At 47.4% G+C, this 22356-nt stretch overlaps 1 protein-coding gene across 2 annotated transcripts in view; it reads left to right on the top strand.

Moving 5' to 3' along the window:
• The window catches only part of GALC (galactosylceramidase), a 360459-nt gene that overhangs the window by 278715 nt on the left and 59388 nt on the right, over window positions 1-22356 (top strand). For both annotated transcript variants that reach the window (XM_078660006.1, XM_078660007.1), the window contains exon 8: window positions 18777-18932. In XM_078660006.1, coding sequence (XP_078516132.1) covers window positions 18777-18932 — 156 coding nt within the window. The remainder of the gene's footprint in view (window positions 1-18776; window positions 18933-22356) is intronic.

Here is a 22356-nt window from a genome sequence, read left to right as displayed (position 1 = left end):
TACACCAACAAACAAGACGGGTGGACCCTATGTCAAGAGGCCCACCACCTCTGGACATGGCTGGAACATCGGGGCATATCCCTGGTTGTTCAACACCTGGCAGGTTCGCTGAACGTCAGGGTGGACGAGATCAGCCGCAGATGCATGATGGATCACGAATGGCATCTTCCCTCGCAGGTGGCGCAAGGTCTCTTTAAACAGTGGGGAGAGTCTTGGTTAGATCTATTTGCCACTGAAGAGAACGCGTAATGTCAGCAATTCTTCGCATTTTATTTATTTTATTTATGTGATTTGTTGAGCACGAACAATTGCCCAAGGGCGTCTCGGCGCTATGAATGAGGGCAGAATGAAAGGGAATATGAGTTACTGGTTAAAAAGCCATGTTTTTATTTTTTTCCTGAAAACAGTCAGAGTGGGAGCAGGCCTAATGTCTGGATCGAGGGAGTTCCGGAGTTTTGCCGTCGAAACGTAAAAGCTGCGATCACCCCAGGCCACCGTTCTGGTGCGGGGAACCGTCATGGTGAGATTGTTCATTGATCGGAGAGATCGGTTAGGAACATGAAATTTGAACTGGTCAATGAGAAAACGTGGGCCTTGTTTGTGTGTGGCTTTGTAGGCGATACAGAGCGCCTTAAACTTTATCCTATTTTTGACTGAGAGCCAGTGGTATGTTTTTTATGGTGTCAGCAATAGGTTTGAATTTAGGGGTTTTCGAAAGCAGTATGGCCGCGGCGTTCTGTATAGACTGCAGTTTTTGATGACCTTTTCTTGTGCATTGACCAAAAGTCCATTACAATAGTCCACTGAGGACATGATGAATGAGGTGACCAGTGTTTTACCAGAATTGGGAGGGAGGAAAGGAAGGATCTTTTTAATTGCTTTCAGTTTAAAAAATGATGAGGAAGCAATGGAATTAACGTGGGATGAAAAAGTGAGTTTGTTGTCTAAGAGAACTCCTAGATTTTTAACCTTGGTAAATGGGAGGGGGGGGGGGCCTAGGTTCGTGGGCCACCATGTATCGGACCAAGTGGGGGTAAGCTTGCCAAAGGTCATGACTTCAGTTTTATTGGAGTTTAATTTGAGGCAGTTTTCCAACATCCAATTACTGATGGCAATCATACCTTGCTGAAAATTGGCTGCTATTTTCTCTCCTTTCTCCTTAATGGTAAGAACTAACTGGGTGTCATCAGCGTAGGATGTTAGGCTCATCCCCCAATCTTTAATTACCCATGCCAAATCAGTGACATAGATATTAAAAAGGGTTGGACTGAGGGATGAGCCTTGAGGGACACCACAAGGTAGAGCCAGTTGTTCAGATAGGAAAGTGTCTAGCTGGACTGTCTGGGTGCGGCCAGCTAAAAAAGATCTCATTAGGTCTTTTGCTTTGGAGTGAATTTCCAAGGCGGCACTCGCTAGGCAACGCTTTTCGACGTGAGTGGAGTTGTGCTCTTCTATACGCCTTTCCACCTATACCACTTCTGGCCAGAGTGCTGAAGAAGACCGAGCGCGAACGGGCCCAAGTCATTCTGGTGGCTCTGGCTTGGGCACGAAGAGTCTGGTATCCCGAGCTGCTACACATGGCCATCAATCCTCCGATCAGACTGCCTCTTTGGGAGGATCTTCTGTCGCAGCAGCAAGGGACAGTCCTCCACCCAAATCTCCTTGCGTTGAAATTGAGCAGCGGCAATTGATGTTGTTTGACCTGCCTCCCGAAATCTGTGATGTTATCTTGGCAGCCAGGCGTCCCTCCACGAAGACGGTAGATGGAACAAATTTGTGGCATGGTGCGCAGCAAAGGCTATGGATCCCCTCTCTGCCCCTCTTTCTGAGGTTCTCTTGTTCCTTCTATATTTGGCCCACCAAGGATCTGCTCTGGGCACTCTTAAGGGCTACCTCTCGGCCATTTCACCCTTTCGTAGGCTTCCTGATCAGCATTCTCTTTTCCAGTCCCCTGTTGTAAATCATTTCCTCAATGGCATTACTCTTCTTTTTCCTCCTATTCCCTTTGTAATGCCTCAGTGGGACTTGAACTTGGTTCTGATTTACGCTATGTGCGCTCACTTTGATCTTCTTCATAACTGTCCTCTCAGACATCTTACCTTAATGACTGCTTTTCTGGTTGCCAATACCTTTGTTCGCAGGGTGAGTGAGCTCCATGCTCTTTCTTCAAAACTTCCTTTCCTGGCTGTTCATCCGACCTAGGCCGTACTAAGAACCAGATCTTCCTTTCTTCCCAAGGTGAGTACTTCTTTCCACATTGGCCAAACCATCACTTTGCCCACCTTCTTTCTGGCTCTGCATCCTTCAAAAGAAGAAGAGAGGCTCCACCGTTTGGGTCCAAAACGGGCACTGTCCTTTTATTTGGATCGCACCAAACAATTCCGGGTGGATGACCAACTCTTTGTGGTCTACGTGGGCGTCAAGAAAGGTCGGGCCATGCACAAATGGACCATGTTTAGGTGGGTTGTTTTATGCATTAAGGCTTGCTATTCCTTGGCATAGAAGGAGCCTCCAGTGGGCCCGCACGCCCATTCCACCAGGGCGACGGCAGCTACTACTGCTTTCGGGATCAGGAGTCCCCCTCAGTGACATCTGTCAGGCATCTAGGTGGGCATCTCTGCACACGTTCACTAAACACTTCTGCCCAGACAGCCAAGTCCGGAGAGACTGCTTTTTTAGCCGTTGTGTTCTCCAGGACTTACTGGTGTGAACTTGGTTCGCAGACCCACCTCCGGGGTTTGTATTGCTGGGGTATCTATTCTAAAGGTAAAGAATCTATAACAAACTGTTTCTTTCAGATGAACAAGTTACTTACCTTTGGTAACGATATATCTGTAAGAGACATAGGTTAGTTATAGATTCCTTACCGCCCCACCAATCCTCCCCGTTCTGCGAACTGACTTCTAGGGTTAAGGATTTCTCTTGGGGGGCCTAGTTTTGTGCACCAGTGGTCAGTGGCTTGCATGGCTCGGCGTGGAAGGTCGTGTACAAAACTGACGTCAGCGCGCGAGGGGTCGGCATATAAGTGGCTGACGCGATGTCATCTCGGGGACCACAACGCCAACAACGAACACGGAGCCAACCGACGCCACCTTTCAACACGCAGGGATACTGCTGACAAAACAATTCTACGGATCCAGTCTGACGCCTGGGGGTAATTCTAAGGTAAGGAATCTATAACTAACCTATGTTTCTTACAGATATATTGTTACCGAAGGTAAGTAACTTATTCATCATATCTCCCCGGGGATACCATCTGGGGTTATTCATATTTAGAGCATATAAGAAACTCACAACATAGATTTAATTTGATTAGATTCCGGCTGAATCTAATCCCCCTCATGCTAGGTTTCCCCTTGAGGAGGTGTAGACATGCTGGCGTGGTACCTTGTCCCTGTGACTGTGGATCGGAGCAGTCTGATCTCCATATACTCTTCTTCTGTAGGTTTTATAAAAAAGAATGTATTACATTTTTATGCCCAATTTTAAAGAAAAGGAATTTCAACGTAAAGGAATTTCAACCAATGCCGTCCTGCATTATATTTCTTAAAGAAACTCTCGGATCCATTTGTATGTTTTTCAATAGGTACCTTTTTACTGGCATGTCTAAGGAGAAGGAAAACTCTAAATATTTGTACTTAAATAGGGGTGAGGAGTCACAGCTTGAATACGTTATGAGATAGTACATGCATTGTATACGCCCCGGCACAAGAGACGAAACTACTATTCTATGAGTGTTATTTATTCTAGTTTTTTTATATGTATAAAAGTTTCAGTGAGTGTGTACTCTCTGTACATGCCTTGTGAATATTGATGAACTGTTTTTTAGCTTTACTAACCCAAATGTAATGTGGATATTTGTAATTAGTATTCATGAAATTAATTTTTTATGAATTTTAGCATGTTTGGTGTCAAATTCCAAACAGGAATTGTGCAAATTGACTTGGATAAAAATGTTTTTTACTCTTTTTGTACTCTTATGATCAGTATTTAATATGGATCGAATAAAGTTCACTAATCCTACCTCCTCCTTTGAATTGGAGGACAAAGGTAGAAAAGACACTTGGGCCAGCTGAAAATCATAGCATCTAATCCCCACACTTCCTGACACTAGGTCTCCAAAAATAAAACCTGGGAAGTAGAGCTGTGTCTCGAGGCAAACATATCTATCAAGGACAGACCCAAATGATTGAAAAGCAACTGAAAGGTTGTTTCCAGTAGGTAACAGTTGACTGACATTGGCTGTAGTCTTCTTAACCTGCTACTGTTTTGGTCTGTTGACTTGTAATGTAAGCTGCACGAAGAGATAACCGGTCAATCTCTGCCCAAGATAATTTTAATTTGTTTAGCTAACTGGCTAAGGAGGTAATCCTGGGTCCCACCTGTCGGCAGTGTAAACTTTCACTACCTAGTTGTAATTTGTAAATTGTAATTTATATTGCACTTACTACCCCTGGTGAGGCATTGAATCGCTTTGTGGCAAGTAGCACATTACTCCAGAACCCAAGATTAAACGTCAATTTTTAACAGATTAGTAATTTTTTTCTTTGTGCATTATTTGTGTTAGGTTCGTGCTCTTGATTTTTTTTTTGTAAAAGTTGTTTTTATTGTATTTAAAGGAAGAGACAGAGTTAGGAAAAAGACAGAAAAAAGAATAAGCGGCATTATAGCAGTAGTACATACACAAGCCCAGCAGGAACGTCCAGCACATCCATGGAAAAGTCTCACATACCAGCGAGACGCTCTAAGCGGATGCTGGGAGAATAGCGAGCGGTAAGAGATCCAGCCACCAGACAGTGCTTTATGTCTCTGCAATTTCTACCCTGAGGAAGAGTAATCCAATGAAACGAAATGGCACGAGAATACCCGTGCAAGCAGGTTCTTCCTCAGTCCAGCAGTGCCGCAACAAGAACAGAACCCCCAACTATATTCCCTTCCCACCTCCCTCACCGTCCCCCCCCCTCCTCCCCCCCCCGGGTGGTGTCGCCAGCTCACATTCGCAGTCATCGTGACACATTCATAGCAGTCGGGTAATTAGACTTGGAAAAGGTGGAGCGATCGTAAGGTCGATGGACACACAGCAGATGGCAGACCAGTCGACAAAAACCTGACCAAAGGTCCCCACCGGAACATAAAGTTCTTAAAGTTGCCCAAGAATATTTCCGCCATTCGCTCCATGCTCATCAACCTCCATAACTTAGCGTGCCAAAGGGACATTGCCGGGGCTGTCGGCTTTTTCCAGGCCGCAGCCAGCGTTAGCTTAGCCGCCCCCAAACACAGCCACATGATTTGTTTATCTGCTTTCGTCTGATGTTCCAGTAACGGATCTCGGAGACCCAAGATAACAAAGGACAGGGAGTCCGGAATCGGATATCCCAACATATCTTTGATATGGGATAGAATTTCGGTCCAAAAGGGTCAAATGACTGGACAGTCCCACCAGATGTGGCGGAAGTCGCCCAATAAGCCACATCCCCTCCAGCAGCGATCCGAAGTCGCCGGGAATATGCGATGAAGTTTGGAGGGGTAGAGATACCAATCAAACATAGTTTTGTAGTGGGCATCTCTGAGGTCTGCCGAGTGATTGTGGGTCTTAATGTCTCGCCAGAGACCCTTCCATTCTGCTTCCGCTATATCCCTACCCAGCTGACCCTCCCAGTGGTCCATATAGCGGGGACGAGGGGAGACCTCTGTGTCAAGCAACAGCTTATATAGAAAGGAGATCGTTCCCCTCATTGTAGCCGTCCGCAAAAGAAATGCTTCAAAAGGCGAGGGTGGTCTCGTAGCCGCCTCTCAGGCCGGGCGAGGTGGCCCAGTGGATCAACTGGGTATACCGGAAGTGTTCCGTGTGTTGCAGGCCATAATCCCGCATGCAATTAGGGAATGTGAGAGGCTCCGTGCCATGGAAAAGATGTGTAAGGGCCCTACAGTCGCCCTCCCTCTAAGGCCGAAAGGGTCCCTCCTGCAGTGCCGGCGGAAAAGCCGGATTGAAATGCAAAGGAGTGAAGGGGGAGAGGAACGACGTCCAGCGTTCGTCTCTCGAAACCGTGTCCCATACCTTCAGCACAGTGCCCGTGGGAGTACTGATGTAAGCATTCCTGGGCCTGTCAGGTTTAGGTTTCCAAGCCAGGTCCCAGATCGACCTCCCAGCCACACTCCTATCCATGTGCAGCCAGTGCTTTTCAGATTCCTGCTGCGACCACTCCACCAAGACCCGCATTTGCGCGGCCTTATAGTACAGGTGCATGTCCGGGAGGCCCACTCCTCCCTCTTCCCTTGGGCGCCTCAGAATCACATAGGAGAGACGTGCCCGGCCACCCTGCCAGATGAACTTCAGCAGGAGGGTCTTCAGCCGTCGGAAGAAGTCCATCTCCATCGGTATAGGGAGGGCCTGGAAAAGGTACAGAAACCTAGGGAGGAGGACCATCTTGATGGCATGGATCCTGCCCAGCCAAGTAATGTATTTCGGTTTCCATCTATCCAGTTCCCCCCTTACAGCTGATAACAAAGGCGGAAAGTTCGCTGCGAACAGGGAGCCAACAGAAGTTGTCAGTCGGACCCCTAAGTAAAGCAGGGAGGTCCAATGGCGTCAGCGGTCGCAACCGCTCTAACTCGGCCGGCGGAAGCGTCAAGTTCAAGATGTATGATTTATCAAAATTAATCTTGAAACCGGCCACGTCCTCAAATGTAGATAGCAGGGTTTGAACGTGCGGCAGAGATTGCATCGGGTCCGCCACCGAGAGGAGCACATCGTCCGCAAAAAGGGAGATCTTATGTTGTTCCCCCGAAAAGGGAAGGCCCTGTATCAGCTCCTGTTCGCGTATCGCGATGGCCAGAGGCTTAATGCTTAAGGCAAAGAGCAAAGGCGAAAGAGGACAGCCCTGCCTCGTACCTCTGGTGTGAGCGAAGCCGGCGGAGCGGTGTCCATTAACTATCACTCTGGAGCAAGGGGTGCTATAGTTCGCGCGAATCATGGTGATGAATTGGTGCGAGAAGCCGAAGGCCTCCAAGGTGCGGAACATGAAGTTCCAGTCCACCCGGTCAAAGGCCTTCTCCGCATCTAACCCCACTAGCACCGCTGGGAGACTAAACCTCGTGGCCTTCTCAATGAGGTGAATCACCCTCCTCAGGTTATCGTGCGTTTGACGCCCCTTAATAAATCCTGATTGATCAGGGTGAATGATAGCCGGCATCAGATCTCGAAGTCTACGAGCAAGAATAGCAGAGTATAGCTTAGCATCTACGTTGAGTAGAGCTATCGGGCGGTAGGACGAGCAGTGGGATGGTTCCTTCCCCTGTTTGGGTATCACGGAAATCAAAGCCTCGGCCATGGAGCCCGTAGTGCGACCCGTGACAGCCATTTCGTTGAAGAGGGGCACCAAAAATTCGCACAGTTCCGTGGCAAAGGATTTGTAGAACAGCGCCGTGTAGCCGTCCGGACCGGGAGCCTTGTGAAGTTTAAGGTCCCCGATAGCCTCCAACACCTCTTCCCTAGAAATAGGGGCCGCCAGTAAGTCATTCCATTCTTTCGAAACCCGTGGAATGGGGAGATCAGCCAGAAAGCGATCCTGAGCGGCCTGGTCCAGGGAGTCACCCTTGTAAAGTGTCTCGTAGAACTGGCCAAAGAGGAGTGCCTTATCTGCATCACTATGGTGAAGCGTTCCAGAAGGGTCCAAGATGCCACCTACATACTCTCTTTCTCGTTTATCTCGCAGTTGCCGGGCTAGATGTCTACCTATTTTATTTCCCTGAGAGTAGGAGACGCGTCGAAGCCGAAGCAGGGTAAATTCCGCACGGTTGGCATAGTGGGCCCTCAATGTACCCCTCACTGCAGTCAGTGGCCTCAAAGTAAGCCTAGACGGGTTGGCTTTGTGAGCCTGCTCTAGGGCAGTCAGCTCCGTCTCCAGGTCCTCCCGCTCCTTCCGCCTCAATCGATTAAGGTTGGCGTTAAGGTGAAGGCATGTACCCCTGATGGAGGCCTTACACGCATCCCAGGTGTTAAAGAGGGAGGTGTCCGATGCCGGATTGAGAGTTCGGAACTCCCTTATCGCCTTGCGCAATTCCTTGCAGGAAATGTCGTCCCTGACAAGTGCCGGTGGAAAATACCATTTCTTCACTCCGTCCCCCCCCAGACGGCCAGCGCAGTCCTAGTACCAGTAAGCTGTGATCCGATACAGACAAAGGGAAAACGCTGGAGTCTCGGATATCCCCTCGGAGGGCCTGACTCGCAAAGATATGATCAAGCCTGGAGTAGGAGTGATGGACATGGGAGAAGAACGTGTAGTCGCGCGATTGGGGGTGCAGAAATCTCCAGCAGTCAACCAAGCCAAGTTCACCAATCATTCCCTGAGTCTCAGTGGAAAACACCCCTGCCCCCGCCCTCTGTGCCCGAGAGCTGTCCAGATCTCCGTCCCAAATCATATTAAAGTCACCCATTAGTACCATAAGACCCTCAACAAAGTCCCCCGCCCTGTCCAGCAGGTCCTGGAGAAAAGCATTCTGTCCCGAATTGGGGACGTACACCACCACAAACGTACATGTCACTCCCCTGAGCATTCCCTTGACCATTAGGCATCTTCCCTCCTTGTCACAGCTAATCCCCAAAGGCTGGAAGTGTAGGGATGCTCTAAAGAGAAGCGCCACTCCCCTATGTTTAGTGGGTGCAGAAGATCTATAGATCAGCGGGAACTGCCTATGGCGCAGCCGGAGTTCATCTTTACGCGCCAAGTGGGTTTCCTGGAGTCCCACAATATCCAGGTGATGATTAGTAAGATATTTCCAAACTTTCTGGCGTTTCTGAGGGGAGTTAAGGCCTTTGACATTCCATGTCCCTATACTAAGCGGCATAAGGGAATCTCAAAACCCCCCTCCAGCTGTGTAATGCAGATGCCCCCTTCCCCAGGATACAGACCGGCCCGGTCCGACACTTTCCTCACCACTCGGCCCCACTGAATCCTGCCTCCCCTCCAGTGTCCAACAACTCAAGATCATGAACAGCAACCATCCCATCGATACTCCCACCTAGAAGCCCAACCACCAGGAGCCCCCGGAAACTGGACACAGCGATAGAGAAGCATTCCGTACATGCACACCAGGCACCACCACCCCTCCTCCCATCCAACCCCTTCCCACCCAGCCCCCCACAACAACTCCCTCCCCCCTCCCCCCAACTCAAAAACACATAGATATACTTAGCAGTCTCAACGAGTAGTCCCAGAACAGTGCAGCGCACCGTGTAGTCACTGGGGGGGGGGGGACGGGAGACTCCATGTGGGACTCCCAAGGCCACGGTCCGGGGTGTCTTCTCACAAAGTACCTTCATACCCACGGAACCGGAATACATGAGCCCCTCCGGCGCCGCACTATCAGCGGTTCAGGGATCACGCCGCTCCAGAGCTTTGCTGAGAATCCGCAAGCGTGGCTGAGGCCACCGAAGCCACCGCGTCCCCTCTTTCCTGCAAGCTAGCAGCGCGATCCGGCCGCCTCCGGTCCGGAGACGCACCCACTCTGTGCCAGGAGGATGACCGACGTCGTCTCCTTGAGGGTGAGGTGTGTGCCTCTTGGGAGGGCGTGACATCATCCAGGCCTAATAGATTTTTCGCCACCTGAAGAGAGGGAATCTGCACCAGCCTATTGTGCCAGCGAAAGATGATACGGAACGGATGGCCCCATGAGTATGAGATGTTACGCTCCCGTAGGAAAGACGTTACCGGACGGAACTCCCTTCTCTTCTTGAGTGTCGATGCCGCCAGATCCTGGTAGAGCTGGGGGCGATGCTCCCTGAATTGCAAGGACGGGATAGCTCTGGCCTTCCGCAAAATGCGCTCCTTTACCTGGAAGTCGTGCACACAAACGAGGATGTCCGGAGGGGGCCCCCCTCCTCGCCTGGGTAACCCAACTCTATGCACTCTGTCCATTCTTATGTCCTGAACATCTTCCTCATCTAGAATCTGCAAAAAAAGGGCCTGGACATATCCACGCAAGTCCCCCGCTTCTCCATCCCATGGGACCGCGCGTATGCGGATGTTGTTCCTCCGTGAACGGTTCTCCAAGTCTTCCATGTGGGTCTGCAGGTCCAGGTTCTGTTCCGTAAGACGGATGATGTCTTGCAGCTGGTGCACGTCATTCGCCACACTCAGGTCGTGATCTTCCAGCGTCGCCACCCGTTCGCCAATGCCATCCACATCTCTCCGTACCTCCCGGAGGTCCGATGCCAGCTGAGTGCGGAGTTCAGAGATGTCCTCCTTGATGGAGGCGAATAGGTCAGTCATGAAGGCCTTGGTGGCAGGTGCCTCATCATCTGATTGCCTGGACGATCCACTGGCTCCGGGAGAAGCTGGCTGCTGCGATGATTTAGAGGTACCCTCTTTCCCTTGTCTCCCCTTACGAAGCGTTTTGGACATCGTGGGGCCCTTTTCACAGTTCGAGGCCAAGGCGGCCCCCACACTACTCCGGACTGAAGGGTGGAACTCCGCTATGAGGTCTCCGGGACAGCCGTCCGAACGACACCCCCCTCTAGTCGATCCCACCAGGGATTATGTCTTCTCCTCCTCTGCCAAAGAACACCTCCAAGCTTCTTGCTGCAGGTGGTACCTGTACGGCTGTACGGAGGCTCCTCCAACGCACACTCTACCCCAATAGAAGAGGGGGGGGTCAAGCGTTGCGAGTTCCCAATGTTGATCCAGTCATAAGCATCCAGAAGCAGTGCAGGGCTCCCCCCGTATCCAACCCAGTTCGTGTGTGAGCGGGTAGGCCACCGCCCAGCCCAGATGGCGCAGCAGACGGTTCCCGCCAGGAGGGTGCTCCTTCAACCTGCAATACTGCGCCTCCGGAGTGAGCAGCTCAAGGCCGCAGAGTGCGCAAAGTCTGGTCCTTCCCCGCTCCACTGCAGCGGGCCCCACCACCGCCTGAAGCCAAAGAGCCCAGTTCCACTGTCACCATAGGCTGGGGAGTCTCAGGCCTCGAATCCCTGGTTCTCGCAGTGTCCCTTCTCACCCCCTCCGGGGCTAAAGCACGCCCCTCAATGGGAGAAAAAGTCCGGCCGGGAGGCCAGTGTGGATCGGCCCAAGCGGCGACGTGGGCAGCACCGCCACTCTTGCCCACGGTGGGTCCCGGTTGCCAGGCTCCCCAGTGGCTATCCTCCGGTCTCTTCAGGTCACCCGGGGCAGCCGCCCCTCCCAGGTAGCGTATCCCAGCGTCCGTTTGGAGTGGATATGTCCAGAGAGCCCAAGGCTGCTGGGTCTGCGGCGCTGTGGAGCCTAAGGTCCGGCCCCTCCTCCAAGCAAGGCCGGTGCTCACTAGGCCGGAATCCGCCTCACCTCCACCAGCGGGTCCAGGCGCCGTCTAGACCCGCCGGCAGCTCCGGGTCGTCGCTCAATACCGGGTCCTGTTCACTCCGCCACCGGTTGCTCCAGGCTGCACTCGGCCCTGCCAACAGCCCGGACCGCACTCCACTGCGTCAGGTCCGACGCCTCAGCTGCCGCCCACCGGTCGCCACAGGTTCCCCGTGGGGGCAGCCGCCCCTCTCTCGATTGCTCGTCTCAGCCCCCACAGGCAGTGGGCGAGACCGGGGAGACTCGAGGTTGCACTCCGCCCCGCAGAGTCCGGGCGCTGTGGATCGCAAGGCCGGCCCCTTCCTCACGCAAGGCCGGTGCTTCTAAGGCCGAAATCCGCCGCTCCTCCACCGGCTGTCACAGGCGTCTCACCGTCCCGCCGGAAGCACCGGACCGCGCTCCCCGATATCAGTGACCTCCGCTGGTCATCCGGAGTCGGCCAGCACCCCGGGAACGATGCTAGACAAGGCTATGCTGGGTTAGGCGCCGGAGGGGACTCGAAAGAGCGTCCTATGCCGTCGCCATCTTGGCCACGCCCCCGTGCTCTTGATTTTTTGTGTTTTAGTTGAGTTTAGAGTAGGGATAGAATGATGGGAATAGATCTGTAAGGGCTAATTAGGTAAGTTGTTTTTGTAAGTAATGGTTTAGTGTACCAGTTAGTTAGGTGACATGGCTAAAATAGAAGGGGAAAGTTTGGGAGGTATGTTTGGGGGTTCATAATGGTCCAAATGGCTTGGGATGAGTCCGAGAGAGGAATGGCACAAAGGTTGAAGGGAGGATTTGTTTGATGACTAAAAACTGAAATTAACTTATACATACATATCTGCACAGGACACCTCGTCAGGTTTTATTGACTGCAGAAACCCCCCTCCCCCTATATAACTACCCATATGTGCATAGTTGCAACAATATTTACATGCTGTGAGGTACTCATTTGCATGGACCCATGCCCCATTTAAAAAAGAAAATGTAGTCAACATAGGGCTAGCACTAGCAGTATTACAAAGAGGGTCACACTAACAGCTCTAGTCCCTTCTGTAATACCAGAGTGCCTAAGGGGCGCACACATCCGTTGCCCCACAGGGCACTGTACCTAATACGATCCCTGCTCTGCAGCTTGGACAGCTCATGAGACTAACCATACAGATATGATACACCCATGATACAGTTGTCTGTTCTTATTAACAAATGTTTCTCTACAATTCATGAAAGGAGCTCCTGCAAGCATAGATACATTGATGAGTTTTCTCTTCAATTTAAAGAGTTGTTCTGCTCGTTTGGAGACCAAATGCTCTCAACTTCCTGACTCTCCAAGGTGGCTCTCCAACCGCAATGGCTTGCATCAGTTGTAATGATACCAGAAATGCATTCACTAAGGAACCCCATTTGAAGATGGTCTGGTTCCTACGACCAAGCTATGTCTTTGGAATTTGAAGGAGTCACTGAAACAGGCTAGTTGCAATTGTGGAACTCGGTAGAACAATATTTCAACAGATGAGAACTAGAGGTTTCCCATGTACCTGAGCCCAGGGTACTACTGATGATGTGTATGCCATGTAGACGTGAACTTCAACCATTCTCAAGTAGAAGCATACAGTTGTGTGAATAGATTAGAGAGATGAGCCTGATAATAAAGACATCTGCTGTCAGGAAGGGATGCTGATGCTAGATCAGTATCAATAAATTGAAGTTCTTCAGCTGGAATCATTTGAGATCTCTCCATGTTCAACAATAAGCCCATCTTTGACAGATGACTGCAGGCCTGGAGAGCCTCTTTCTGTGCCTTAGAAAACAAGCATTTTCAATGCAATAGGTCTCGCATTTGCGAGAGTGTAAGCTGTTGGCATTGTAAATGTCAATGCCTTTTATTTATGTGTTTTTAAAAGGAACACACATATAAAAGGCATTGTTATTTATAATGCCAAAAGCTCAAACTCTCGCAAATGCGAGACCACTTTTATGGTGGCTGCACCCCTTTCTTTAGATGCTGCTCGCCCTATTCAGGTTACAGTGACCAGCGTCTAAAGAAAAGAGCGCGGCCAATATTAAAATGAAAGCGCGGTATGGGGTGCTTTCACCCAAAAGGAAAAATAAATAATTATAGGTTCTGTAGCGCTGCCACTAAACTTAAAGCAGACCAAGCGGCAAATTAAATAAATAAGCGTAGCCGCTATAGTGAAAGCGGACCACACTGTAAATAAATAAATAAATAAGCATCATCGCTATAGTTAAAGCTGACTGTGTTGTTAATTAACAGGGATGCGTCCTGGCCCCCACTTTGTTTTCTATTTTTGTTAATGATGTGCCTGATTATCTCAATGCTTGCAATAACGATTCGCCACAACTAAATGGAGAGCGAGTGCCTGCGTTGCTCTTCGCGGATGATACCATCTTAATATCCCAAACCAAGAAGGGCCTCCAGGCACTCCTAAACTCCTTTAGCAGTTACTGTGTGACCAAAGGACTAGAAATAAATGTTGATAAAACAAAATGTATGGCTTTAAACCCTATTAGACCGGATAAAGGGAACTTGACCCTGAATGGGGAAACTTTAGGTACTGTGGAGAATTTTATTTATTTGGGGGTAGTACTCGATTCTAAATTAACATGGAAGGCTCAAATCGAAAAAAGTAAGGTGTCATATGCCCATAATGTAAAACCTATAAACTGCAGATTGAATGCTAGTACAAGCAAAAGTATAACTCCTGTACTTGAACTTTTTAAATTCAAGATTCAGCCTGCAGCATTATATGGGGCTGAGATATGGGGACCTTGGGCCAAGGAGAGCTTTCAAGGCCTCGATAACAAATTCATGAGATCAATTGTAAGGGTCCCAACCAGCACACCACTAATACCTCTCCATCTCGATTTGAACTTCAAACGAACCGACCACCTAGCTATCTTAAGACCGCTAATGTTCTGGATAAGGACTTGGTCCACTCCGGAACTGGTAGATTACAGAAAGGGTCTTCAAGAAGTATTAAATTTAGATACTTTCAATTCCCTTCGGTGGTTCGGGCATGTTAAAAAATGGTTCTATAATTTGGGGTTGAGTTCATTTTGGGAAAATCCAGAGAATTTACCAACTCTTGCTAAAAATACTGTAAAAAGAGCATATTGGTGCTTTATGAATGATAGACACACTCATGACAGTAGAATTGGCACCCTAACAAGAAACTTCCTAACCTTCAAAAGCGAACCATGTTTTGAACTGTTCTTGGACGAAATAGAGCCGCCCCTAGCCAAAACTCTCTTCCAGAAGTTTAGGTATGGGAACCTCATGCTGAACTCTAACGTTGAGCGTTGGACAAATAAAAAACTGGATTGTCCTAATAGTACAAGTGAGAGATGTCCTATGTGCTCAGATTTATGTAAAGAGAATGAGGTCCATATGTTGTTCATATGTAAAGCATATCTGAAAGCTCGGAAAAGATGGCTCAAACCCATGTGTGCTCTTTTAGGAACTAGATCTTGCTTTGTAGCATACAGGATCCTAAAAACAAATACTGCACAGTTTATTGTATTTAGTATCAGTAGGTTTCTTTACTCAGTGTTTATTGTCCGAAAGAAAATGGGACAGGTGCTTTGAAGATGGATACATTTTAATAGTGAATTTTGCTGCTAAAAATTTGTATTTCCCCGCTGAATGAATTATGTCTTTGATTTCATTGGTGAGAATTAATTTTACACCATATTAATGTCATTATTGCCTCAATTGATTTCACGTATATATTGTGTTTTAATTGTATGAATTGATGAATGTATATATGTGTCTCTTTTATGGCCGTTGGCCGAAATAAAGATTACTTCAAATCAAATAAATTCATTACTATTAAAAATATAAAAGCGGGCGGCGTGCTGCCTTGTAGGAAAGCACGTTGTGGGTGGAATAGTGTTAGATCATTAAAGAAAATAGTGCTCACAGCTTCTATAAAGCAAACTGTGTAACAACACAAGTAAAACGTTCAGTCTTCATGGGAGGTTACAAATGCATGCAAGGCGGTACCAAGGAGGGACTACTAAGCCTATTTATCGATCAACAGCAATGATTTCAAAAGCACAGTAACAGGAGCCAATTGAAAAGATTAGTGGGAAATGGGCTGAGCTTGTATTTCATACCTGTATACATCATGCCTCGGAGAGCAGCACATGCGCTGCCCAGGCACGACCTAAAAAGGGGAAACACAAAAGGTGATTGGGGGCTGCTTGCAATAAGTCTAGCCATTGGCAACTGCTCATAGTAGCACTCCAACCCATTGTTTCTTTGCTCACCATGCCACCTCAGTTTAGACGCAGTCATAATATGCACATCAGCCTTGACCCTGCATCTCATGGGAACAGTCTAGCCTGAACTTCCAAGCCAGCTTTTTCCTGAACCGGAATCCAAGCTATCCATTAATGGTTTTGCCTTTATGGGCTCATCAGCCAGATATAGATTAGTACAAGTGACAAGGAGGATAGGACCGACTTCTGGGCATACCCATTTCATTTAGGGCCGTACATGAAACGCTCAAAAGGTGATGGGAGGCTGCTAGCAATAAATATAACCACTGGCAAACACTCAGGGTAGCACTCCAACCCATCGTTCCTTTGCTCACCAAGCCACCTCAGTTTGGACCCAGCCATATGCAAATCAGCCTTGGCCATGCTCTAAATGGGTACAGTCCAGCCTGAACGGCCAAGCCAGGTCTTCCCTGAACCGGAACACAAGCAACCCAGGACTGGTTTTGCCGTAGCAGGCATTGGGCGCTTCCCTGGGACTCTGGAAGAGTGGGAGCGAGCTTCGTTCCTCAGGGGCCAGTTTTGTTCCTGGGGGCCAGTTTATCCCTGAGCTGGGGGGCACTGTGTTTTGCGAATTGTTATCAGTATAAATGCACCCGCTGCAGAGTTCCTTTTATATCCAACGGTTTACAGGCAACAATATAAATGTCAAGATAACTCTGGTTAATAATGTTCTTACTGGAGCGCTATCCGAGTTTTGTCTAGCGGTAGTTTTGACTCAACTAAAGTAGTGCAGAGGGTTAACATGCCTGCTACAAAGAACGTGTACCATGCAGATTGCAGAACTGTATGTTATGTAGATAGCTCAGTGGGCTACTGCTTCTGTCATAGATATCCTTTTGTTACTTCTTGTTCATAAGTAAGTTACAATCATAATGTGGCACTGTGAGATATGAACTGCCATCAAAGAGCCACATGCAAACTGCATAATACAGGTTAGAAAGTTATGTTTTAACCCCAGTCTGTCGTTCTCCTAATGTCACTAAAAAGTGTTTGTTTGGGTAGAAATTAATTATTAGTAGTAATGCCAACCCTGACCACTGTGTTACGTTTGTAATCCTGAGCTTGTGCTTCCCCAGACCAAGCACTCTTTAAAAAAAAAATTTTAAATACCTAGCAGTATGTATGTCATTTTAATCCTACACCTTGTAGTCACCTTTGTCTTATGTAACATTTTCGACACACTGATTACACATGTTTGATTCATTGTCTCTGTATGTCTGTGTGTGATGTAACTTTTCCAACACCCTATACTGATATGAGAGTTACTAGAAAACAAATGAAATACATGCGAGAGGGACTATGGAAAGATTAGTGTCACTGTTGGAAAGTGAGGGAATCTGTGTGAGGGGGAGTTCATTGGGAAGTGCCCAAAATGTTGTACCGGGCTCCACCTGCCTTGCCGCTTATTGGTGTGGAGGATGCTAACATCCCTCAAAATGTTCTTTCAGCTTCTCAGCAGTGCATAACAGTGAATATGTACTCTTATGTTCTATTTAAATTCCTCTTTAATGCATGACATCTTACTTTTGTGTTCTCCTTGGGTATCCTGGTGCACCATAAGGTCATTATTGCCATGCTTTAACAACTAATACATTTGAATATATATTTTAAAACATGTGTTGTGGAATGCACCATTTTTGCCACGTGTTCTCAACTTCTGTTTGGGAGGTGTGTGTGTGTGTGGGCGGGGGGGGGGGGGGGTTACACGCTCAAACTTGCCTTGTAGTGTCAGGCTCGCGCACTGCGCACAAGTGAGCTGATCTAACAAAATGTGCCAACGCCGCTTAGTGTTGCCTAATTTGGTGGATTGGTCTGTATGGTGCTGCTCAAACCACATAGTACACCGACGTGAAAGTTGACACTCCTAGTATTAGTGAATGCAGCCTTGTAGCCTGCACGCATATCCAGGCCTTGCAGCTCCCACCCTGCCAGCTCAGCATTCTGGTCCGCCTCATAAATCGGGATATTTTTACGATCAGGAAACTGAATATCATTAACGTGCACGTGTAATTTTGTAAAACGACGTTCCCGCTGTGTTTTACCCTTGACGAATATTACTTCTGTTACCGCCTCTCCCCATCGCCGACTCAGACTGCGTGTGTGTCTAATTGGTCTTTGTGTGTCTTTAAGAAGGCCAGGGTTGTCTCTGTGTGTAACTGCTGTAACAATAGCGATCTTTGGCGCACACAACTCCGCTTTTAGCATTAAATAAATGCGTGTTACTAACCAACTAAACCGATTTGTCAACCTTACCATAAAGAAGGATTCATTTGAAATCTACAAGGATTCAAACTGCTTCCTTAAATTTTACATTCATTTGTTCGGATGGTTGCATAACTGACTGAACTGTTGTACTTGATTGTAACTTGTGACCTTCAGTTGGAACAAGGATCTGTGCCAAAAATGCATTAGCAGGACTGGGTTCCATACATTAAGTAGACATCTGTATTGCACAGCTTACATTGATTTCGATGCAGCGGAATCGGTCACCATCTGAGCAATTTAATGATTCGGACAGATGACTGGGGTCACACTCACATCTCTGCAGCAAGTACATTAGCCACTTGTGTTATATTATCAGTAGTACACCCTGAAACATAAATCTCCACTACAGGGGCTTTATTTCGATAATCTTTCTTAAAATGCAGGTTATATGTGACCAATTAAGTAAACCAGCACAGATTTACAGTAACTTGTTTCCATGTTACTACCAATTCTGCGAGGTACAGTTTGTTAAAAATAAGACATATAATACATAAAACGGCTGCCATTCACTTCATTTCTCCCGAGGCCCCCCCCCCTCTGCTTATGCCTCTCTGGTGATTCCACCTCCTTTCTGTTGCCACTTCTCTGCTTCTCGTTTGTTGGTTCGCGCACTAAATCGGTTCTGTTTCCATTCCTGGGATACGTACGTCATTTTGCCACGTACAAAAATAGAGATATCAAAAAGACAGGAAATAAAAATGTTACGGAGTGTTCTCCTGCTAGTCTGAAATAAATTGGCTCCTTGTGCAAGGCGGGTCAGGGGTTCGCTTTTTAGAAACATTGGATAGACGCTTTGCTTGTAGATTGTTTTATCATACTAATGCTTTGAGATTCCCCTTTGTTACTGTTCTGCATTTTACGCTTTCTTTCTGTTAACCCTTTACTACCACATAGGGCTCACTACCCCGGCACACATACCGTTCCCGATGCTATAAAGACGGGGAAGAAACTCTGGGCTTCCGAGGATTACAGCACCTTCAACGATGACGTGGGTGGCGGCTGCTGGGCCCGAATCTTGAATCAGAACTATGTGAACGCCAACATAACCTGGTGAGGACCTAACGGGTGGGGTTTCATTTAGTTTCGCACTGAATAAAGTTAGCCGGGTCGGAGGAGGTCACATGTAGAATATGTCCGAATCTGAATAAAAATATGCAAAAAAATCGACTGATATAATTTCAACATTCTGCGAGAAAAGGAAGCAAAATCTGTGGGTAGCTTAGTGGTGTGCCGCCCTACTTGTATTTTGCTGTTTCTGTCATTGCATCCAGATATATGATACAAAAAGTAACATCATACCAACAAGTCAGGACTTGGTTTTCTGGACTATTGGCTGTGTCAGTGGTTGTTAGTTGAATAAGGTAAATAAACAACAACTGTGGCTTGTTTATAATATTGAAAAAGCTTCCACTTAAAACCCTGGTGACACCACGACGATGTTGCTGCTCCTGCGTTTCAAAAAGAGAAGGGATTGGGTAATCCAGAGAGAAAATTACTCTCTTTGAATTAGTGCCTTTACCCTGCAACACTCACCTGGCATAGCGACATGCCATAACTTCTCCACTAGTAAGAAGTGAGCAGTGTGAGCATGCGCACATCGATGTGCCTGCTGTCATTGCAGTCCGGGAAAAAACAGACCGCCTGTGCCAGGGCACAAAATAGAGCCTGATAGAGACCCGTTTTAAGTCCCCTTTAAAAAACTGCAGGTGCTCAGCTCCTGTGAGACCCAGCCCACTTAAAGCCCTGCCTAAAGGGACCAACCTGCATAGAGAAAAAACACCGCTCTTTTCATAGTCTTGCATCGTTAACAATCACCAAGAATAGGTATTTTAGAAGGCTCCTTTGTTTTGGTGATGACTGCATGTGCTTTGAGTCATATTGTGATATCATTCACTGGATGGCCTCTTTAACTCACTCCTCATTCCAGTCTCACAGAAGGTCTTGAAGCTCCACGCTGGTGGAGCAGATATGTTTGAAGTGATTTCCTGAATGCCAAAAAGTTGGGTGGGTGCAGTTCGGATTGCTGCCATAATTCCAATTGAAGGCTTGGTAACGAGGTATCTCAAGGTGCAAAGTTTGTCCCATTTTTAGTTTGTTAGTTTAATTTTATTTTAAACATTTATATTCATGCAGTTCTAAAATCTTCAAGATTAGCAACATTGCCTCAAGACATGCTTTGAAACTCTGCCTCTGAGATCACAGAAGAGAACATACTCCATTTCGCTCTCTGCTTAGCCAAGGAATCAGGAATATTATTGATTAGTGATTTATAGATCTGAGATGTGGCCTTCCCCCCAAGCTGTTCAGGTAACGCTATGTGTTCCATTGTGGCCCCATTGTGGGGGTCAGTATGTCTGTTAAAATGTTTATAAGTGTCAAGTAGCTCTACAAAATGTTTAATCTCCCCAGGGCTACAGACATCTTTACAAAACTGTAGGAAAGCCACTTCTGCTCAAAGCATGTTGCTTTGTCATCAGCCATGGTTGTTGTAGGGGGGTCAAACATCACCCATTCACAAACATTTGTTAGGGTGCCCATTAGTATTTTGTCATGTTTGGAAGAACAATACCCCCATTATAAATACCCATACAGTGTGTTGGCACAGCTGTTTTAGAGGTATCAATCCAATAAGAGAGTGTGAGTGGCCACAAGGACCTTGAGAAAAATTCTTCGGAGATTCAGAAATGTAAGTTATGTAAAAAATATAGCAAGGAGAGTCTGAGTGATGTTAAGTGTTCCAAGCCTACTTTAAAGTGATGCAGAACGCAATCAAGATGTTCTCTTATAACAGCCTTCACATCTTAACCTATGTAGATACCTAATTATTTAAATTTCTGTCTAGAAATATGAAAATGGAAGACGGATTCCTGGTCAGGGAAGGAATCTGAAGGAGGGAATGGGTTTGACTTTGAGCCGTTGATCCAAAATCGGAAATAACAACATTGAAGCTTGAAGACTTAAACAAATCTGGATATAGAGGATTCGGGATCTGCAAGATATAAAACAATCTTCTAAAAATAAGTTTATTTGGTCATGTCAAGTTGAGTTTTAGTTAAGACCAGTTATCAGTCATCTGATCTAACTCAGCAAGCTAAAGGCTCCATAATAAGGACAATGAGCAGGAGGAAAAGACACACCTGTCTGATACCTCTGCACAAATCACTCTGACACACCATAACACCGGTCACTCTCAATCAAGCCCTTGGTCTTCCATAGAGCAGCTTGATCCAGGAAACACTTGCCGAGCGTACGGCCATCCTTTCAAATACAGTGTGCAAAAAAGACCACTCAATGGAGTCAGAAACCTTCGCGTTCTCACTTGACAATATCAGAGCGCATTCAGCAGTCTTTCTAGCATATGCCGTACAACAATGGAGAAGTCTATAATTCAATGGTGTAGTGTTAAAAACAATAAAATAAGACTGGAATGGGTGGAATGGCAATCTCATTACCCCATTCTGTCAATTGGTCAGGATCTTAGCCAGGATTTTAGTTCCTATATTTAGTAATGTGATAGGTCTATATGAAGGGAGACCTTCTATGGGTTTCCCAGGTTTAGGGATCTTTTTTTCATGTCAGATTGCAAATCCACTCTTATTGGGACAATAACGTCCCCTGAATGCTATACAGTCCTATTCCCATGATGCACTGGGCCAGGGACAGACTAATTTGTATATAGCCAGGTTCTGAGCTGGGATGAGGCAGTGAGCTAAATAACGGTGATGGATCAAGGCCTGATCTTTGGACTGGGTAAGAGTGGTCTGCTTAATTCAGACACTCTGTTCATCACCACCCCCTTTTCTGAATCGTTTTTGGCCACTATAGGTGTGGCAGGGTATACTCAGACATGAGTCCCTTGCTCACTGCTCCATCAGGATTCAAGCAAGCCGGGCCGACGAGGCTGAAATGCCAGAAACCGGTCCCCGGTAGCTTGTCTCCTTTCTGGTGAAGAATTGGCTTGGTAGTTTGGTCTGCCCTGTTCCCATGATGCACTGGGCCAGGGACAGACTAATTTGCATATAGCCAGGTTCTGAGCTGGGATGAGGCAGTGAGCTAAATAACGGTGATGGATCAAGCCCTGATCTTTGGACTGGGTAAGAGTGGTCTGCTTAATTCAGACACTCTGTTCATCACCACCCCCTTTTCTGAATCGTTTTTGGCCACTATAGGTGTTGCAGGGTATACTCAGACATGAGTCCCTTGCTCACTGCTCCATCAGGATTCAAGCAAGCCGGGCCGACGAGGCTCAAATGCCAGAAACCGGTCCCCGGTAGCTTGTCTCCTTTCTGGTGAAGAATTGGCTTGGTAGTTTGGTCTGCCCTGTTCCCATGATGCACTGGGCCAGGGACAGACTAATTTGCATATAGCCAGGTTCTGAGCTGGGATGAGGCAGTGAGCTAAATAACGGTGATGGATCAAGCCCTGATCTTTGGACTGGGTAAGAGTGGTCTGCTTAATTCAGACACTCTGTTCA

This window comes from Lissotriton helveticus, chromosome 9 (assembly GCF_964261635.1).
Source record: "Lissotriton helveticus chromosome 9, aLisHel1.1, whole genome shotgun sequence".
Taxonomy (NCBI): domain Eukaryota; kingdom Metazoa; phylum Chordata; class Amphibia; order Caudata; family Salamandridae; genus Lissotriton; species Lissotriton helveticus.
The sequence above is the reverse complement of the archived record's forward strand: the minus strand, read 5'-3'. Positions and strand labels throughout refer to the sequence as shown.